Source organism: Gracilinanus agilis, chromosome 1, assembly GCF_016433145.1.
Source record: "Gracilinanus agilis isolate LMUSP501 chromosome 1, AgileGrace, whole genome shotgun sequence".
NCBI lineage: Eukaryota > Metazoa > Chordata > Mammalia > Didelphimorphia > Didelphidae > Gracilinanus > Gracilinanus agilis.
In genome coordinates, this window is record NC_058130.1 from 76,729,635 (window position 1) to 76,747,995 (window position 18,361).

The following is an 18,361-nucleotide window of genomic DNA, read 5'->3' on the forward strand; positions in this document are numbered from 1 at the left end:
CTCCTCCTCTTCCTCCTCCTCCTCCTCCTTCTTTCTTCTTTCTTCTTCTTTCTTCTTTCTTCTTCTTCTCCCTTCCTCATTCTCCCTCTCCCTCCCTCTCCCTACTTCTCCCTTTGTCTCTGTGTCTCTGTCACTGTCTGTCATTCTCTGAAAGATACAGTATTTACACAGGTTACTATAACTTGATTCAAAGTGGGAGACAGCTTAACTGTAGGGCTTTTGGAAAGGTTTTGCTTTTGGAGGTGGTGCTTGACTGAAATGTGAATGAAGCTCTTGTGACCAAATAAAAATATATCAGAAAGTTATCATTTAAAATCCTGGGGAAGGAAGAGAGGTAGAAATTTAGCTGGGAATTTTAATGTAACAAACAAACACATTGAAAATAAAAAATAATCCTGGCGATGGTACTTATTATGTGTATGACTTTAGATAAGTCACTAAACCTTAGTTTCTTTATCTCTAAAATGAAGATCTTTTACTAGATGAAATTCTGTAGTCTTATTTAAGTTTATTTAAATATATTCCATATATTTAAATAAGATTTAAATATCTTATTTAAATATAACAGACACCGACATTGGTATGTGCTTAATAAAGTATTTGAATTGGCTTTGAACTGAATTGAATTGAATCACTCTGGTAAGCCATCTTGAGCAGATGATTGCAACAAAACCCTATTGTATTGCAGTCATTCAGTGTGTGTGTGTGTGTGTGTGTTTGTTTGCGTGTATATAAATGCTGTCTATGTAAAATATGCCTGTTCTTGGAATAGTGTTCTCTGCTTATTATTCATTGAAATAACAAAATTCATTTAGACCAAACTCTGATTTTCTCATGGAACTTAATAAGGGGATGCACACATACACACACATTCATACACACACATTCATACATAGGTTACAATAATACAAGACAACATTGCACTACATATATTTGGAAGTTTCAGGCTAGATGCTGTGTTAAGGTCCAAGGTATAAAAGGTTTTGCCCGGGAGTTGTTTCACATTCCTGGTTTAAAAGTAATGAGACCTATTCATTTATTCTTTTGTACTGAGTAAATGTTTATCCTATCAAGGAATATCCCATCCTTCCTTCCTTAGCTATAGTCAAATTTTTTTTGCCCACTTCCATTCAGGTGTCACTGATACTTAGAATGTGCTTTAAGAGGTGTGATTCGAGATGACAGGACTATTATCAAATCTCTTGCCAAGTGAGGTTGGTATGTCACTGTGGTTCAAAGCCTTTTTGTTATTTTTGACTCCTTATTCTGCTTTTTCAAACCATGAAACGGTTAATTGCCCATTTTTATTATTTCTACCTTCATAACTTCTCTTGCATCCATTTTCTTCTATGTACTCGATTAGCCACCAGCCTAGTTCAGTCCTTCATCATCTCTTACCTGGACTATTGAAAGGATTTAAAAATCAGTCTCCTTGCCTGAAATCCATCCTTCTTCCTTCCATAAAATTCATTTGCCCTAAGCATAGGCCTATTCATAACACTCTTTACTCAGTAAACTCCAGCATTTAAACCTTCAGAACCTGGATCTCAAGGGCCTTATTCTACCTTCTCAGCTTTTATTTACATCCTTCCCCTGCCCTATCCTATTCCAGAAAGACTGGCTTTCTCATTCTTTCTCAGACACAATATTACATCTTCCATCTCTGTGCCTTTGTCTTGGCTGCCTCCAACCTCTGTCACAGTGCTTTGCATATAGTAGAGAGTTCATAAATATGTGTCATTGATAGATTCATGAGAAGATGGTCTAAACCAGTGGTTCCCAAACTTTTTTGGCTTACCACCCCCTTTCCAGAAAAAAATATTACTTAGCGCTCCTGGAAATTAATCTTTTTATTTTAATAGCAATTAATAGGAAAAATAAATGCACCTGTGGCCATCACTGCTACCCTGGATCGCTGCAGCACCCACCAGGGGGCAGTGGCGCCCACTTTGGGAATCACTGGTCTTAACTGAGATGTGGAGGGGAAAAGTGTGTCTTAAGTGTTTATTGGTATTATGACTGCTTACCAAAAAACTAATTTTGAGTAGTCCCAAAAACTATTGTTTAATCTTTCTCAAGCAATATTAGAGTTGAAAAAAGATTAGTCTTTCTTCTGTTGTACTAAAGTATAGGGAAGTTGTAGCTCCTAATAACTGTGAATGTTATTTAACTTTGCAGTCATGCCATGATGGATCTGCTGGTCGAGCTATGTCTCCAGAACCACCTAAATCCAGCCCACTATACCCTGGAGCTCAGGTCTTTGGAGACCCCAAAACCTTTGAGTTTTAAGCCAAATACTTTGATAGGGACTCTTGATGTTCACACCATATTCCTGAAGGAAAAAGTCTCTGAAGACAAAAACAAACCAGTTCGCCAGAAGGTGCCTGAGGTAAGTAGAACCAAAGGTTTGAATCATGTTCCTAAGATTGCTTCTTGTGGCTAAGGTTATTGCCTTTTCAGTGACATCCATAAGCTTTTGGAAATGGGACATGGAATGTAGACAGTACTTCCATCAAAGGACAGAAGCCAACCCTGGCCACAATGATACATTGAGATAATGTTGGGAAAAGGACACATTGAAGGCAAAAAAGTCTTTATTTTCTGCCTCTCTACTCAAAAGAGGAGAAAAGGGTTAAACATCAAGATTCCTGATGTTCTTTTCCTCCCTCTACTTTTTTCATATTTATTGGGAGAGTTTTCCCTGTCCAAGTAAACACATAGGGCAGCACTGACTTATCAGAAAAGAGACTTTTAGATTTTAAAAAGTTTTATTTTCCATAAAGTTGAGTATCACTTGTGCTTGATACATTTTTAGGAAATTAATGTCTGAGTAATGAGAAAAATGGAAAAAGAATGAATTAGTGTATGTGCGTGTATGTGTAATTTAGTTTTACAATATCATTCTACTTAGAAGACATCTAAATGGGAAGAAATTAATTTTATGTTCTGTTGCTAATTAAAAGTAAATCTAGCCCTTTATGTAATATTAATATATTCTAAAAAATCTTTCATATGCATGTTGCTTTAAGTAAAAAGAAATTCAGTAGGGCCCCCATTGGGGATGCATTCCAAGATATACTGAGGATGGCTGCTACTATGAATGTAAGGGAACACTCGTCGACCCTATATCTATATATCTATATCAATATCTATATCTATATCTATATATCTATAGATAGACATGCTTTCTCTCCTCTCTTGTACCTTGACTAAGTTTTTCACAGCACACCCCCCCCCCCAAATAATTTTTTAAAAGTAAAAGTTATAGCAGAAGAGAGACATTCTCCCTGCCATGGACAACTCCTTGAGCTAACTAAAACTCTGAGCTATAAGGTAATTGGCCCAAGACTTAAAATTTTAGTTAGTCTTTTTTTTAACACTGAAAATGATACAAGGCTTTTTTGGTTTAGCCACTTTGCCTTCTGAATTATTTGGACTGGCTCAGTTCTTTGTAGTGATATAGAATCAAATAGATTCTAAATACTTGCTTCTTTTCCCTGATTTCACTTGCTGTTGTTTTTTAATCTTATTTTCTGGGTTTTAAAAAAGCGTGTTTATCTACATATCTGTTTCTCTCTCTCTCTATCTATCTATGGAGCTAGATGAGCAGATAGAGCACTAGGCTTGGGATCAGGAAAATACATCTCTATAAGTTCAAATCTGACTTCAGATACTGTCTGTGTGGACAAGTCACTTAACTCTATTTGCCTCAATTTTTTCATCTGTAAAATGATTTGAAGAAGGAAATGGAAAATCCTTCCAGTATCTTTGCCAAGAAAACTTCAGATGGAGTCATAGAGAATTGAACACCACTGAAAGGAATAAATAACAATGAATATATCTATATAGCAGTTATTTATGTGTTTTTGTACAATATACAAATACAAACATCTGTGTATACATATGCATATACAGCCTCTTCCAGATAAATGAATATGTGTGTGTACACACACACACACACACACACACACACACACACACACACACACACACGATGGTTGACTTCTTAAATAAAATGCCTGATGGCCTTTTTTTTTTGATGGTTCTTTTGAAGTTGAATTATTTTCACCTCTCTAAAGCCATATTGATTTCATAAGTCCACATGAACCTATTCTGTACAAATCTACTCAGAACAACTGAACCACATTAATGTGTATTTGGTGTTGAATTCTTAGTTATTTCTTGGTTCTTGATTGTCTTTCTTCACAGTCCTGTCACTTTTCATTGTTATTTAATGCAAAGGTTTCCAAGAAGGATTTAGTTTTCAGCACCTCCTTTTTGCAGTGTTATTAACTATGAACCTGTTGGATTTTATAGCAGAAGCATCATGGCATAATACGTGTTGATCTTCCTTATTTCACATCCTTTGGGGGAATGGGGAAATGTTTACAAATTCTTTTTCTCTGATGTTTCTATTTTAGAAGTCTGTGCGGCTGGTAGTGAATTATTTGCGGACGCAGAAGACTGTAGTACGAGTGAGCCCTGATGTCCCGCTGCAGAACATTCTCCCAGTTATTTGTGCAAAATGTGAAGTCAGCCCTGATCACGTCATTCTCTTAAGGGATAATATTGCTGGGGAGGAGCTGGAGCTTTCTAAGTCCCTGAATGAATTGGGGATAAAGGAACTCTATGCATGGGACAACAAAAGAGGTGAGACCAAAGTTGTATTGTGTACTCTTTTCCCCAGTCTGGGTAATGCTATATCAGTGAGCCTATGTGACTTTCCATTCTTTTTGCAGTGCCTTGTTTGTTATTCAAGGCAGCGTTGCTCACTTTAGTTTTCAAAAAGACTGAAATTTTGCCATAAATTAGGGTGGAGAGAGGGGAGTGTGATGGGAAATACTCTCTTTTTTCCAGCCTTGGCTGGACCCTTCTGACTTAGACTACATCTCTTAGCCTTGCATAAACATTTTCATCTCAAGTATCCCCATCCTTCAGGGATGTGAGACCTGTTCCTTTTATTGAGAAATAATCTCTCTGTTCTCTGAAGTATCACAGTTCCTGTGACTCAATTGTTCCCCACATCTGTGATTTCTTTGATAGATTGCAACTCACCTGCCCCTTCCAATTCTTGTCTTCCATAGAGAGAAGATCTGATCAATAACTCAGGCCTTCCCTCTAGGTCACTTAACATTTCCTGGATACCAGAGCAGTATTAGGGTTGTACTTTATTAAATGTGAGATATGCATCAGGGGAAAAATAATATATGGACTCCGGTATTGCTTAGAAGAATGTATTTATGAGAGAAGGTTAAACAGAGCACTGTAGAGTTAAGAAGGAGAGATTACTCTCCTCTACCTCCCAAGGAGATCAGGGCTAGACCCTTTTATGTACGTCTTTCATTATATTCTTCCTTGTATTACAGTTATTTATTTCTGAGACCTCCATTCTTTCACCCTGACAATTCATCCTCTGTTTGTTGATTACAGTTTTTCACTTGAATCTTCTCATCTTGGACAAATTACTTAATGTCTGTGGGTTTTGGTTCTCTCATTTGTAAGATGGGAGGGTAGAGCTAAATCATCTCCATGATGCTGGGATCCTGTGATGCCAGAGTTTCAAAAAGAATCATTCTTACTAAATTGAAGGCTTCACAAGGGTAGGAATAGCACTTTAACTTTGTCTTCTCCAGGATATTGCAAACTTAGAAGGCATTCAAAAAGTGTTTGCTGAATTAAATTAAGAAGGAAAAACAAGATAAATGGGGGTGGGTGGGAAGGAGGAGAAAGTTTACTAGAATATTTACACTTACTGAGAAAATGGAGCTAAAGTTGTGGGAGTAAAGCCACTAAATGGGACTAGGAGCTCAGAAGGAGTTTGATTTTAGTATCAAAACTCCAAGAGGTCCAACCATACCACCTTTGGTCTAATTCTATTTGACTCCTTTGTGACTTTGAAACTATCTCTGCAGAGATTCACCATCTGAAAGAACCCTATATTGCACAGTGGAGTTCAGTGGTAATGTAATATAATAGAAAAGAGCCGTCTAAAGAATTGGGTTTGAATGCTAGTTGTTACTTCTAACTATATATATATATATATATATAACCTTGGACCAGTCATTTCTCCCTTTCAGGATCTTAGTTTCCTTATGTGTAAATTGAATGCTTTAGAATAGCTAGAATTTAAAACTTCTATCCAACTCTAAAGTGTGAGAGCCTATGACCTCTGAGGCGTTGGATCCTGGAAGGAGGGCTTGGGGTCAAATCTCAGTTCTGATATTTAGTAATAACCATGTGATAAGGCACTCAACCTGTTAGAGACCCAGTTTTCTCATCCTTTAAACGAGATTACTATATATAGAACCAACCTCATAGAGATGTGAAAATTCAAATAAGATTTCATTTTAAAGTGCTTTGCATATATTAAAAACATTGTATAAAATGTGACTCACTCAATAATAATTTATTAAGTGCCTACTATGTGCCTGGCACTGTGCTATGCACTGGGGATAAAGAGACAAAAGGCAATCCCTGATCATATATATATATATATACACAAAACAAGTTATAGACATAAGACATAAATAAGATTTATTAACAGAGCGAAGGTGCTAGAATTAGGAAGGATTGGAGGAGTCTTCCTGTGAAAGATGGGATTATAATAGGGACTTAAAGGAAGTGAGAAAAGTCAGTAGGCAGAGCTGAGGAGAGAGAGAGTATTCTAGGCATGTCATTATTAAGACAAGTGAAAATAACAAGTGCTGAAGAAAAGTATTGAAAAATTACATTATTATCGTATGAAAAAATCATTTTAGTTGATTTAGTTGAGTATTTTTCTGTCAATATTTTTTTTAAAAAAACTGGATCAAGGAAGGGGAAGATTTTGAAATTGTACCTAATTTTAGAACTAACAAGAGAAACTTAATAGATGAAAATGTGTTTTAAAAAATTCTCTGGTGTGCCCAGAATAATGGTTTTTAAATTTACTTTTCTCTTTCCTCACACTTATTTTTATTTTTTCTGAGGATATTTGTTTAGTAACTTATATTTGGGTTTTTCTCCCATGCTGTAATCTGTGATTATTTGAGTTCAACTTGAAAAACAGTTATGAAGCAACCGACAAGGTGCAAGATACTTTTTGCCAGGCATTGAGCATCCAGAAGTAGCTTCTACAAGAGGGCCTTTTCTTAAGAACCCTACAGTCTAATAAGGAGAAGTACAAAAGCATAAATAACTCTGCAATTCGGGATATACAGGAGGGGGAGGCCCACGTAAGGTACTAGGAGTAATTTGAGGAGAGAAAAAGAGCACCTTAATATGAAGGAAGGCTTCATTTGAGTAGGACCTCAAGGTAAAGAAAAAGTCAACTGACCAAAATATAAGTGTAAGTAATACTTCAAAGTAGCAGTATCCATGGCAGGATTTGAACTCAGGTCTTCTGACTACAAGCCCAATTCTATTTCACTTCAACATCTCACTCAAAATACAGTGAGTTTTATTTCTGGTATCTGCTGAGTTTGAGGAATTGGTTAAACTAGCCAAGGTTGCAGACATTTGAAATATAGCAGACACTAGCGAAAGCCTGCGGATGGAGATTCAGATTTTGGATTCCTCTTCATAGAAGGGATTACTGAAACCATCAGAATGAATGATATTTCTAAATGGAAGTATATAAAAAGTGAAAAGCGGCAAGGCCATCATATTAGGGGACAAAAGGAAAAGAAGTAGCCAGTGAAAGATAAAGATAGGAGAGAGAGAATTCCACAGGAAAGATGTTGCAGAAGCCAAGGAGGAGACAAATTATGAGAAGGGAAAATGTATCCCATGCTACAGAGAAATCAGGGAGAATAAAGACAGAAAAAAGTCAAGAAAGTTCATCTTGGGTTGTATTCTTCCTTTTTCTTCCTCCTCCAAAAAGGAAAAAAATGCCTCCAAAGAAAATAGGCTTTCTTTCCTTAAAATAAAATAAAAAGGGGGCAGCTGGGTAGCTCAATAGATTGAGAGCCAGGCCTAGAGATGAGAGGTCCTAGGTTCAAGTCTGACCTTAGACACTTCCCCGCTGTGTGACCCTGGGCAAGTCACTTGACCCCCATTGCATAAAATAAAAAATAAAATAAATTTAAAGAAATATTTTGGGAACAATGAATCTTGGTGTCTTTTTTTCCTTTCAACATACTTAATAAATGAGAAAATTCTGAAGGTCTTCCTAATACTCCAATCCACGATATGGTTATATAGCATAGGATAACTCACTCAGAGCTGAAAGGGACCTTGAAGGCCATCTAGTTTATAAACTCCTCATGATACAAATGAGTAACTGAGGCCCAGAGAATTTGAAAGTAATGTGAGTTTGCCCAGTTATTAGCAAGATGGTGAAATTACAGATATTTTTTGAAAGATAAATGCAGAGCACTCCAACAGGGTCAAATGAAACCTGGTTTCAGTCATTGATCTCTAAGCCCATGATTTCCTGTAACACAGCCCTGCCACCCAGCAGGTAAAACAAGCCATGTACCTGTACACACACACACCAGCTGCCAAAGGATTCCCCGCCCTTTTGGCTAACAAGCACACCTCAAAGGCAGTCAGATAAAGCAAACAGCACCAAAGGCAGAAAAGGAGGACTGATTCCTTTTCCTTGCTCCTTTTTTGGATGGTATTTCCTCCTCCCAAATCCCTCCCCATTTTAGTCTTGGGTTGAACTGCTTTTGGACACAGATGAGTGGCCCATTCCCTTCATGATTCACATTTTCAGGAGCTCCCCTCTGGGGCTTGCAGCTGCCTGGGGGGAACATTCAGGAGAGTTCCTCTAACATAATCACTTTACCAATGAATTAGCTCATCTTCCTTCTCTGCTTTCCTGAAGCTACAGGATTTCAGTTTGAAAGTTATTTGAAACAACTCACCCCAAAATAGAAGCTCTCCTGCCCTCTGCTGGTACAAATACTCTTAGCAAGTGACCTAAAAAAACTACAGACTTGTAGGGAGTCAGCATGGTAGAATGAGAAAAGATTAGTCTGGGAACGTGGATTCCAATCCTGTCTCCAACCCTTACTAACTCTGTGAACATAGGCAGCTTAGTTGTTCCTTGGGACCTTGGTTTCCTTATCTGTAAATGAGGATTGATAATGTAAGTAACACCTTTTTCACAAGAACAAATAAATGGACTGAAACCACTTTGTAAATGACTTTCATTATTATCGTGTCTTTGGTTAATGCCAGTGTTGATTTTTTTTAACCATTTTCCCCTGCTTGTTTTCTCATTGGCTACTTTTTCCAGTTCTTCTGACCAAAACTCAATCTGAACCTTCTCTTGTCTATCGAGGTACAGTAAAGGAAAACTTAAGATGACAGCTGAGCCCCCCTCTAGGATCTGCTTTTGCATGGCTCTGTTTTAGAATGCAGCATTTGGGTGGTGACTGCATAGTGTGGAACCTAATGAAATAAGCCTGTTTGTCTATCATACCTGTGGGTGCTGGTGTGTTATAACTGCATCATGAGTGATTACATCCTTTCCTGATTTCCTTTTTGGGGTGTGTGTGTGAGGGATGGTAAATGGGGGGATCCATTCTGCGAAAATCTGCTGTAGAGACCATATCTGCTCATGAATGAGCTTCATGCCTTGGAAAATGAACACTTCGTGAGCCAGTGACACGCCATCTCCAAGTAGTTGTAAAACACCAGACAGAGTAGGAGATCAGTTTTTCCACATTCTTAGCTCCTGTCACTGTAGATGGAACTTGGTGCCACTGAGGATCCACACCAGTCTTTCCATCTCAGAACCCATTGGCCTTAAACTTTTTTTCCCCTTTGTTTTAGTTTAAGAGTTTAATCTCAATTTTGTGCTTATCCTTTTATGGATTCTCTTTGTTGATGACTAGAATACTGAAATCACAGAGAAATCCTGCGCTATGGCACCAGACTGCTTTTTAGAAATATCTTTATGAATAGAGAAAAGAGGTCTCTTGGTACAATGGAAAGGGGATTAAATTATAATAGCTGTGGTATCTCGGTTTGGATCCTGAGTCTGCTGTTTATTTCCTTTGTGTAAATCAAATAAGTTGTTTGGCCCTCAAGACTTTAGTTTCCTCCTCTAGAGAATGAGGGAGTTATAAGATATCTAAATATCTTTGATCCAAAAAGAAAACCATAGTTTTGTTCTCAGCAATAGCACCCTAGAGTCTGTGAGTATAGGGTACATGTCTGCTCCTTCCTAGCTCACAGTTAATCTTCCTACTTTCACACATTTTGGCCACTTTTAAAGTTTTCTTTTTAAATACCCACATGTGCACGCACACACACACACACACACACACACACACACACACACACACACATACACAGTGTCAGTGGAACAAAGAAATGAAAATGCAACCCAAAGGTAGATATGTAAATTTAAATTGATGTATTAAGTTAAATTAATTTAATTTAGATACACAATTGCTTTATAAACTAACAGATCACTATTTCCGGTCAAATAGCTGGGAAAGTGAACAGTCTGAATTGTTACGGAACAATTGGTGATACAACATTTTATTACTTCCTCGTGTATACAGTTACAGAAGTGAAATCATCCTGTCTTCACAAAGATTTTATTTTATTGAGACAGACAGGTTTGAATATATTAAAGTAAATAGCAAGGCCCATTTGAGGGTGAGTCACAGCTGTGAGCATCCACTTAAAGATCACTGGTGGAAAGATGGAGGTGAAGAGCCATGAGGAAGTTTGGAGGAGAGGGTGCTGGAGATACCTATGGGACATACAGTGAGATGTCTAGAAGGCAATTGGTGATGCAGGACTAGAATTCAGGAAAAGTGACTAGAGCTGTCTGTAGAAATTTGTTGGGTTTTTTTTTCATAGAGCAAAAGTTTACCTTCTGACCATCCCTTCTTCAATTTACCACCAAATTTGAATTAACATTCAAATATTTCATAGTTTTCTTTTCACTGCATACAGCTAATTATTTACCCACTCTCCTACACCTATAATGCCCCAGGAAATCTATGTCTATATGGCCATGTCAGAATCCATTAGGAAAATCCAAAGTTCCTTTCTCTGCTTCCTGAAACTGATTCCTCTGGACCAACTGCCCAGCCTGAAAGTCACCCGCTCCCATGTCCCACCTCTCCTTCTGAAGCCAAAGCCGTTAACCTAAAAATAGACAAAGACTGTTTTATCACTACAGCTTAGTTGAAGCCAGAGCCTCACGGAGTTGTAGGCAGTGGTTTTATCAAGCAGAGGGTAATTATGGGGATAAAACAAAGTACCCATTGCATCAAGAGGCATATACTGTTTCTGATGCTAGAAAGTGTCTGAGCTTTTATCACTGGACCTAACCCAGACCCAAAAGACCTTCTGACTCCTTGACCCACTAGTGTCATGTCACTTCCCTAGAGAGATTCAACCTTAATCATCCCATCCTTTCTCACTGGCAGTTTCTTTAGATGGATCAATGTGTGACCCTACATGGACATAGACGACTGGGCAAAGAAGTATGCCCATGTTATTTTATTATTTTGTAAATCATTAATCAATTCATTTTGTCAGTTACTTGTGACAGTTATTTTGTCAATCATTAAACATTTATTAAGCACCTATTATATTATATGCCTGGCATAGTGCTGCTAAGTGCTGGGTTTACAAAGAAGGACAAACAGCAACCCTTGCCTTTGAAGTGCCCCCAAACTACTACGTACAAAGACACTGAAATGAAAAGGGATCAAGAAAGACTTCTGTAGAAGGTGGAATTTTCACTGGGACTTAAGAAAGTGAAGGAAGACAGTAGGTGGAGATTAAGAGGGAAAGCATTTCAGACTAGTGAAAATGTCAGAAGTAATCAAGAGATGGAGTGTCTTTGTGGGTGTGTGTGTATTTATACATTATATATATGAACTTTATAATATATCATCCACTTTTATTTTTATTTTTAATGATTAATGCTTTTGAACTTAGATATATTTTAAAAATATTTTCCATGTTTACATAATTCAATTTCTTTCTTTTCCTCCTTCCGTCTCCCCTCCCAGATCCAATAAGCACTTCCACTTGGTTATTATACAAATATTATCACTTATACCTATTTCCACATTATTCATTTTTGTAATTGAGCCATCTTTTAAAACCAAAACTCCCAGTCATATATCATATAAACAAATTATATCATCCAATTTTAATAAATGCATATGTATTTAGTTTGCCCAATTGACATTTATTAAGAGCCTACTAGGTTCCAGGCACTGATAAACCTAGCAAAAATGTGTGATAATAAACAAGTCACATAAGTTATCTCAATCTCAGTTTTCTTCATCTTTAAAATGGGGGGGGCAATCTGCAGTGCCTTCTAAGACTTATTTCTCTCTAAGCTTTGATTCTATGTTTGAATCAAAATGGAGATGAAGACCAAACTTGTGATTGCATTTGGTACAGAAAACTCAAAAATGAGCAACATCTTTTCATTAATTCTGATTGTACCTTCACTGTAACTTGATTTTAGAGAGATACCTAGTGCACCAAAAGGTTATATTATACATCAGAGGTAGGACTTGAACTCTGATCTTTTAGTTCTCGAGGTCACCTTTCTATCCAGTATGCCATCCTGTTTTTTGAAATTAAAACAGCTCTTTAGTACTTAAGAAGCAACATATTTTAGGGCACAGAAAGCAGGTCTGATCATCAGGAAGAGATGATTTCCAGACCCTAATTCTGACACATTATGGACAAGTCACAGGCTTTCAGTGGCCCCAACCAATTCTTTAAGGCCTAAGTTGCTGAAGAGTAGCAATATGCATTGATAGAATTTCCTTATTGAAAATTCCCTATACTTACTGGTCCATGAAAATTCCCAACACTTACTGGTCCAGGACAATAAACAATAATTTAAATTGTACTCTCTCAATATGGTACTAGAATAATTTTTTTTTCATAAAACTTTTGGAGGTGGCAGTTCTTTTTTCTTTGTATATCCTAGAAAATTGGGATGAGATTGTAACCAAAGAACTTGGAAAGAGATATTGGAATTTAAATTATTTTTTTCTCTTTAGATGAATTGACAGAAAGGCTCCTGACTTCCCTGTGCAATTATACATATATATATATATGTGAGATTAAGAGCTCATAGTGAAAACATTAGTGCTATTCAGATAATGGTTTTAGTAAAGTACACATTTCCCTTTTCCTCTGGGATGTTTATGAACTTTAACTTTGCTAACAATTTTTTTTTCCTTTGTGCCCATAACGCTTCTAAATTCTGGCATGAATTCCGGGGTGCATAGAGGCAGGGATAAAATAATCCTTAACCCTGTTTGGCCAGGTTAGCATCCTGATCAATAAAACAATAATCTCAAGTTGGTGGATTGAGGTTCTGTTTGCTATAAACATGCAGAGAGGCAAGCCTCCTGCAAGAAAAGCCATTTCCTTTTCCTTCTTTCTGCCCTCCCTAGTTTAGTCTTCAGTAAAATGAGGATAATAACTGTTCTTTCTGCCTCCTAGGAGAATTGTGAGACTCAGATAAAATGACTAAGAAAGCACTTTCAGAGCGTGATCTATAGAAATATAAAGGTTTGATTTTTTTGTGAAATACTATATACAATATTAATAGCGAATTTTTATGATATGGTGTAAACTATGAAAACAGAGAACCTGTCTTCATAGCTCCAAAGCACTTGATTTAGGCTCCAGCCGCCAAGGTCTAAGGAGAATTTAACCAAGCTCAGCTGCTGAAATAGCTAGAGATTCTGTGCCTTACAAATCAAGATACTGACGCATCTGTTCCATACATTTTACAGTATATTAATGGTAATGAGGAGTCTCATGTGTACCTTTGGCAATATTAGAGAGTCTAACAAAAAAAAAAAGGCTGGAGATCTAAAATCTTCCAATGGAGTTTAGAATACTTAAAATTTTTAACACGGTTACTTTTGGCAAGGATTATCCAATTATGATGACAAAAGTATTAGAAGATATTTTAAGCTACTCTTTCCCCTACTTCCATGAGATGGAGTAAGAGAGAGCCCACCAGAGAATATAATCATGGAAGAAAAACTGCTCAGACTAAAGTAGATCAGGGAAGAGATTTTGGTAATGGATCTGGTAATGTAGGTCATGAAAGTTTCTAATTTCAGAGTTTCTGATACCATCAGTGTTGTTCTCTGAACTGAAGAGCAGATTTTTTTCCAAAAAGAAAGTGTTGTTGTACATTATATAATTAAGCCTCTTTGATCCCATATTTAATTCCTGAAGCATGGCACCTATTACACTGCTCCCATAGTCGCTAGGGTCTGAGAAATTTCTATTCAGAGCACAATTTGCCCCTACCTACCTTTCCCCTCAAATTCCTTCCCTAAAAAGATTTGTTAAAGACATTTAAGTTATGGGGAAAAAAATCCTACTTAGGTTTATATTCCTTCCGAAATAGGCTTCTAAGGGATTAGACAGCTATCACTAAACTACTAATGCAAGCTGGCTCAATTAATACCATTATTTCATCTTTTTCTTTTCTCTTCAACTTGTATTTTAAAAACTTGGCATTTTATGAAGTCCTAAGTCTTCGGGATTTATCAATGAGAAATAACTGTCAATAATTTAATTATTTTCAGACACCAATAGAAAATCACTGGGCAGTGATGTCGTGGATAAAGAGAAGAAGAAATTTCTGGGGTTTTTCAAAGTCAGTAAAAGAAGCAATAAGGTAATAACTCAGCTGCTTTCCTTGGACCAAAATAAATATTGTGTGTCATATACTCTCTTAATTTTCAAAAAGTTGTTTATTTTTCAGAAAAGTAATTCCTTGAGGTATATGTTAATTTATCACTAATTTGTAAAATGTGATTTACAGATCAGTTTATTTATGATTTCACAAATAACCGTAGGTGTGAAAAGATCTTGTTTTTTCACCTATGTGTTAGAATCGAGCTTGTATAAAATTCACCCTCTCTTTTTATATCATGAAACTAGAGAATGTGATCACATAGTTCTAGAGCCCCTCATTTGTGACTCTAGGCACCAGGGTCTGAGGAGAATTTTTTTTGATTAGTGAATTATATTTGCCTAGTAAACACTTACTTTTTTCATGTGGAATATAGTCCATATCAACTGTTTCCCTTTATAATATTAAATATTTTCAAATTTTGCATTTTGGGAATATTGTTGTGGAGCTTTACAAAGTTAATATGCTCACACACTAGATGGCTTATTAAAAAAAGAATTGATTTGATAATTCTAGAAGGAACACATTTGTTTTGTGTGGTATCATTTATGGCCAATCCAAAGCTATTAATGCTTTTGTGACTAAGAAATATTTTAAATATGTGATCTATAGTCAGTATAACTTGTGTTGTTTTCTTCAATATCTATGCTTTCATTTATCCCCACTTTTCTTTGTTAAAAAGACCGAAAGAGAATATACCAAAAAAACAAACAAAAAACAAAAACCCTTTTGGTCAATTGGATGCTTTATTTAGAACCTCAGTTTTGCAGTTAACTTTTCCCAATGATAAGCAGTTGAGGTTTTGAATAACAAGGTGTTAAAAAGCTTGTAGAGATCAAAATAAAGTCATGGTTCTTTTCACTGAAGCCCCAAATTTATTAGCTTATATTGACAAAGAAATGGGAGAATTGGAGCATTTCCTATTCTCCTCTTTATTGTTTTTAAAAGAAATTTCTTCTTAACTGTATTGGAAAGAGAAATGAGAGATAACAAAGAAAATTTCCTAAAAGCTAATGTTTGTTTAATTCTCTTTTACTTTTTCTATGTGCAGTATTTCTGGTATTTTACTAATTAATTTTTTCTGTTATTTTTGTTTAAATCTTGACCTCTTTCTTTTTTCTTCCATTAGAGTGGCTCTTACTTGTATTGAATCAACTTTCATTTGTTTCTTTGGGGGAGAGGTGACACAGTGTATTAAAATCCTGCCTCAGGCACTTAACTTTGTGACCCCAAACAAGTCACTTAACCCCTCTAACCCTTGGTTTCTTCAGCTGTAAAGCGCTTTATAGTTATGGTGAAAAATACCTACTTCCCAGGATTGTTTTGAGGATCAAATAAAATGATGTGTGGAATGCTTTACAAAACTTGTAACCAAAGGTGTACTGATAAATATTTAACAACTGGCTTTCTGGGGGGAAATGTAAAGGCAATACACCTTCAAGTTTAATCAGCATTATCAGTATTCTCTTTATCACTTTCCAAAGTCAAGACAATAAATCAAACCCTCTAAGCCCACAAAGAAAATTTAACTTTCAGCTGTTGAGAGTCAGTTCAAGCTGGCTTCAGCATACCTCTGCTTCTATATCACACCACATGGATACTAGCATTTTAAAATTTGTTTATCTTTTCCTGCTGACTGTGTTTTTTGCTCTCCTCCTTTTCTACCACTAATTTTCCACTATTTTCCCCACTTCTTTTGTGTCAGCTTTTTTTTGTGTGTATATGTGTTGACTGGCTGTTGGGCCAGCAAAAATATTTTGCACTCTGTAAAGTAGGTTAATATAATAATCATAATAGTTCAGTCCTAAGATTCTTTGAAAGCTTAAAAGCACTTTAGATCCAGTGCCTCCGTTGATTAACTGTGCCTTTTTCTAGAGTGCTTTCAGAATTCCATCCCACTTGCTCAAATAGTCTTTTGAGGTGGTGAATTTAGATAATATCCCCATTTTTAACAGGTAAAGAATTAACTAAGAGGCCCAGAGACCTTAATTAAATTCATTTCCCAAAGTTATATGGCGAGTAAGAGAAAAGTCCAGGACTAAAACCCAGGTATCCTGACTGTAAGGACAATGCTCTTCCTACTACAACTTTTTCCCTGGTTTTTGATGAGCTCCTGGAACCTTTTGTAACTTTTCTAGTCTTACCAAAATTGGCAGCTATTCAATAGCCAAACAGAGAACTTGGCCCTAGATGGACCAGCCATTGGTTTGTTGCACTAAGACCCTAATTTCCTTATGCTCTCTTGTTTTGTTCTATTCTGGTAATGAATTCCAAAAGTTTATTTTTTAAGGTAACCACGACAACATTAATTTTCATAATTTATCATAGTAATTACTAAAAAACAACATTCGTTCCTCACCTGTATAGTGGTCCAAGTTATTTATGAGAAGATTTTTTTCACTATCCTAATATCAAAGTAATGGACCATATTGCTAAAAGTAGTCAGACAGACTCTTCTCTTGCAGTTAAATCAATCAGTTACTATAATCTTTTCATTTTTTACTTTGATATGATAGTTATTCTTAAGGGAAGACTTGAAATCTTAGGTAATTTACAAAATAAAGTCTAAAGTAATGTCTTAAAAAGAAAAAAATTGAGTGGCCCCAAAGGGGGGAATTTCTTTGATTTATATCATTTTTCCCAAGGGTTTAATAAATCATCGTTGAGCAACCAACCAAGGTTCTGGTTTTTCTACATTAATACAGATGTAAGAAAAACTTAGTAAGAAAAAAAACATATATATGTATATAATATGAGCTTCTTTCTGGCTGTAGGAAAAAAAAAAGAAGCTTGGTTGGTTTGTCAATGATACTTTATTCAACTCTTGAGAAAGATAATATAAAGACAAGAAATCCCCCCCTAAAGAAGCTTCCAGAGCAAAAGCTGCATTAAAAGACAAATCATGAAATTTGAACCTCAGAGACATCAAGTCCAAGTTCCAACTTGTAACAGAGCAAGATGCTCCTTTACTCCCAAAGAAGAGATAGAAAGCTAAATGTAGCTAGAGAAAAAACAAAACAACACACTATAGTTGCATGCCAAAGGGGTAAGTAACCTTGAACTCTGAATTTTAAAATATTAGCCAAGTAAGTAGTAGTCATGTCCTAATTTTTTAGCTTATTGGTATCTCTTAATTCAACCTTTTATTAATAGTTAGTCCCCGCTGATCCCATGAGAGTGTCTGGCTTTTATAGTTTTGGTCATTTGGGACTTTGATAGTACTTTTTTACTCATTGTTTTGATGACTGTTTATTTGAGATCTTTATTTTTTTTCACATGATTCTATGGGTGACTTACTTGTGTTCCAGGCTGAGCAGCATGGGATGCTAAGAGTGGAGAGTGAGGAGGATATTTTAAAGTCAACCACTGAAAAGAACTTTAATGTGAGTACTAACCCTGCTAAAAGGTGCTTATTGCTAACCATTCCGATAGGACTGTCCTTCATAACTGAGAAAAAGGAAAATAAATGACAGATCACTTAATAGTGGCCATGCTGCAGATTGTTAACTTAAAATACCCATATTTGGTCCCCCGTATACACATGTACGAGCACCCCCCCACATACACACACTGACCCATCATGTTAGTTTTTCAGCACTGCAAACAATAATCATACCAACTCCTTACTGAATTGTCCTAAGCATTTGGATATTGACCTTTCCAAAGGAGATGTTAGAGTCAAGCAGATTCAGAGGCATTTTTGCAATGAGCTCT

General features: G+C 36.3%; 1 protein-coding gene across 2 annotated transcripts in view; it reads left to right on the forward strand.

Moving 5' to 3' along the window:
• The window catches only part of COBL (cordon-bleu WH2 repeat protein), a 351,447-nt gene that overhangs the window by 123,511 nt on the left and 209,575 nt on the right, over window positions 1-18,361 (forward strand). For both annotated transcript variants that reach the window (XM_044671172.1, XM_044671249.1), the window contains exons 4-6: window positions 2,179-2,389; window positions 4,422-4,650; window positions 14,538-14,629. In XM_044671172.1, coding sequence (XP_044527107.1) covers window positions 2,179-2,389; window positions 4,422-4,650; window positions 14,538-14,629 — 532 coding nt within the window. The remainder of the gene's footprint in view (window positions 1-2,178; window positions 2,390-4,421; window positions 4,651-14,537; window positions 14,630-18,361) is intronic.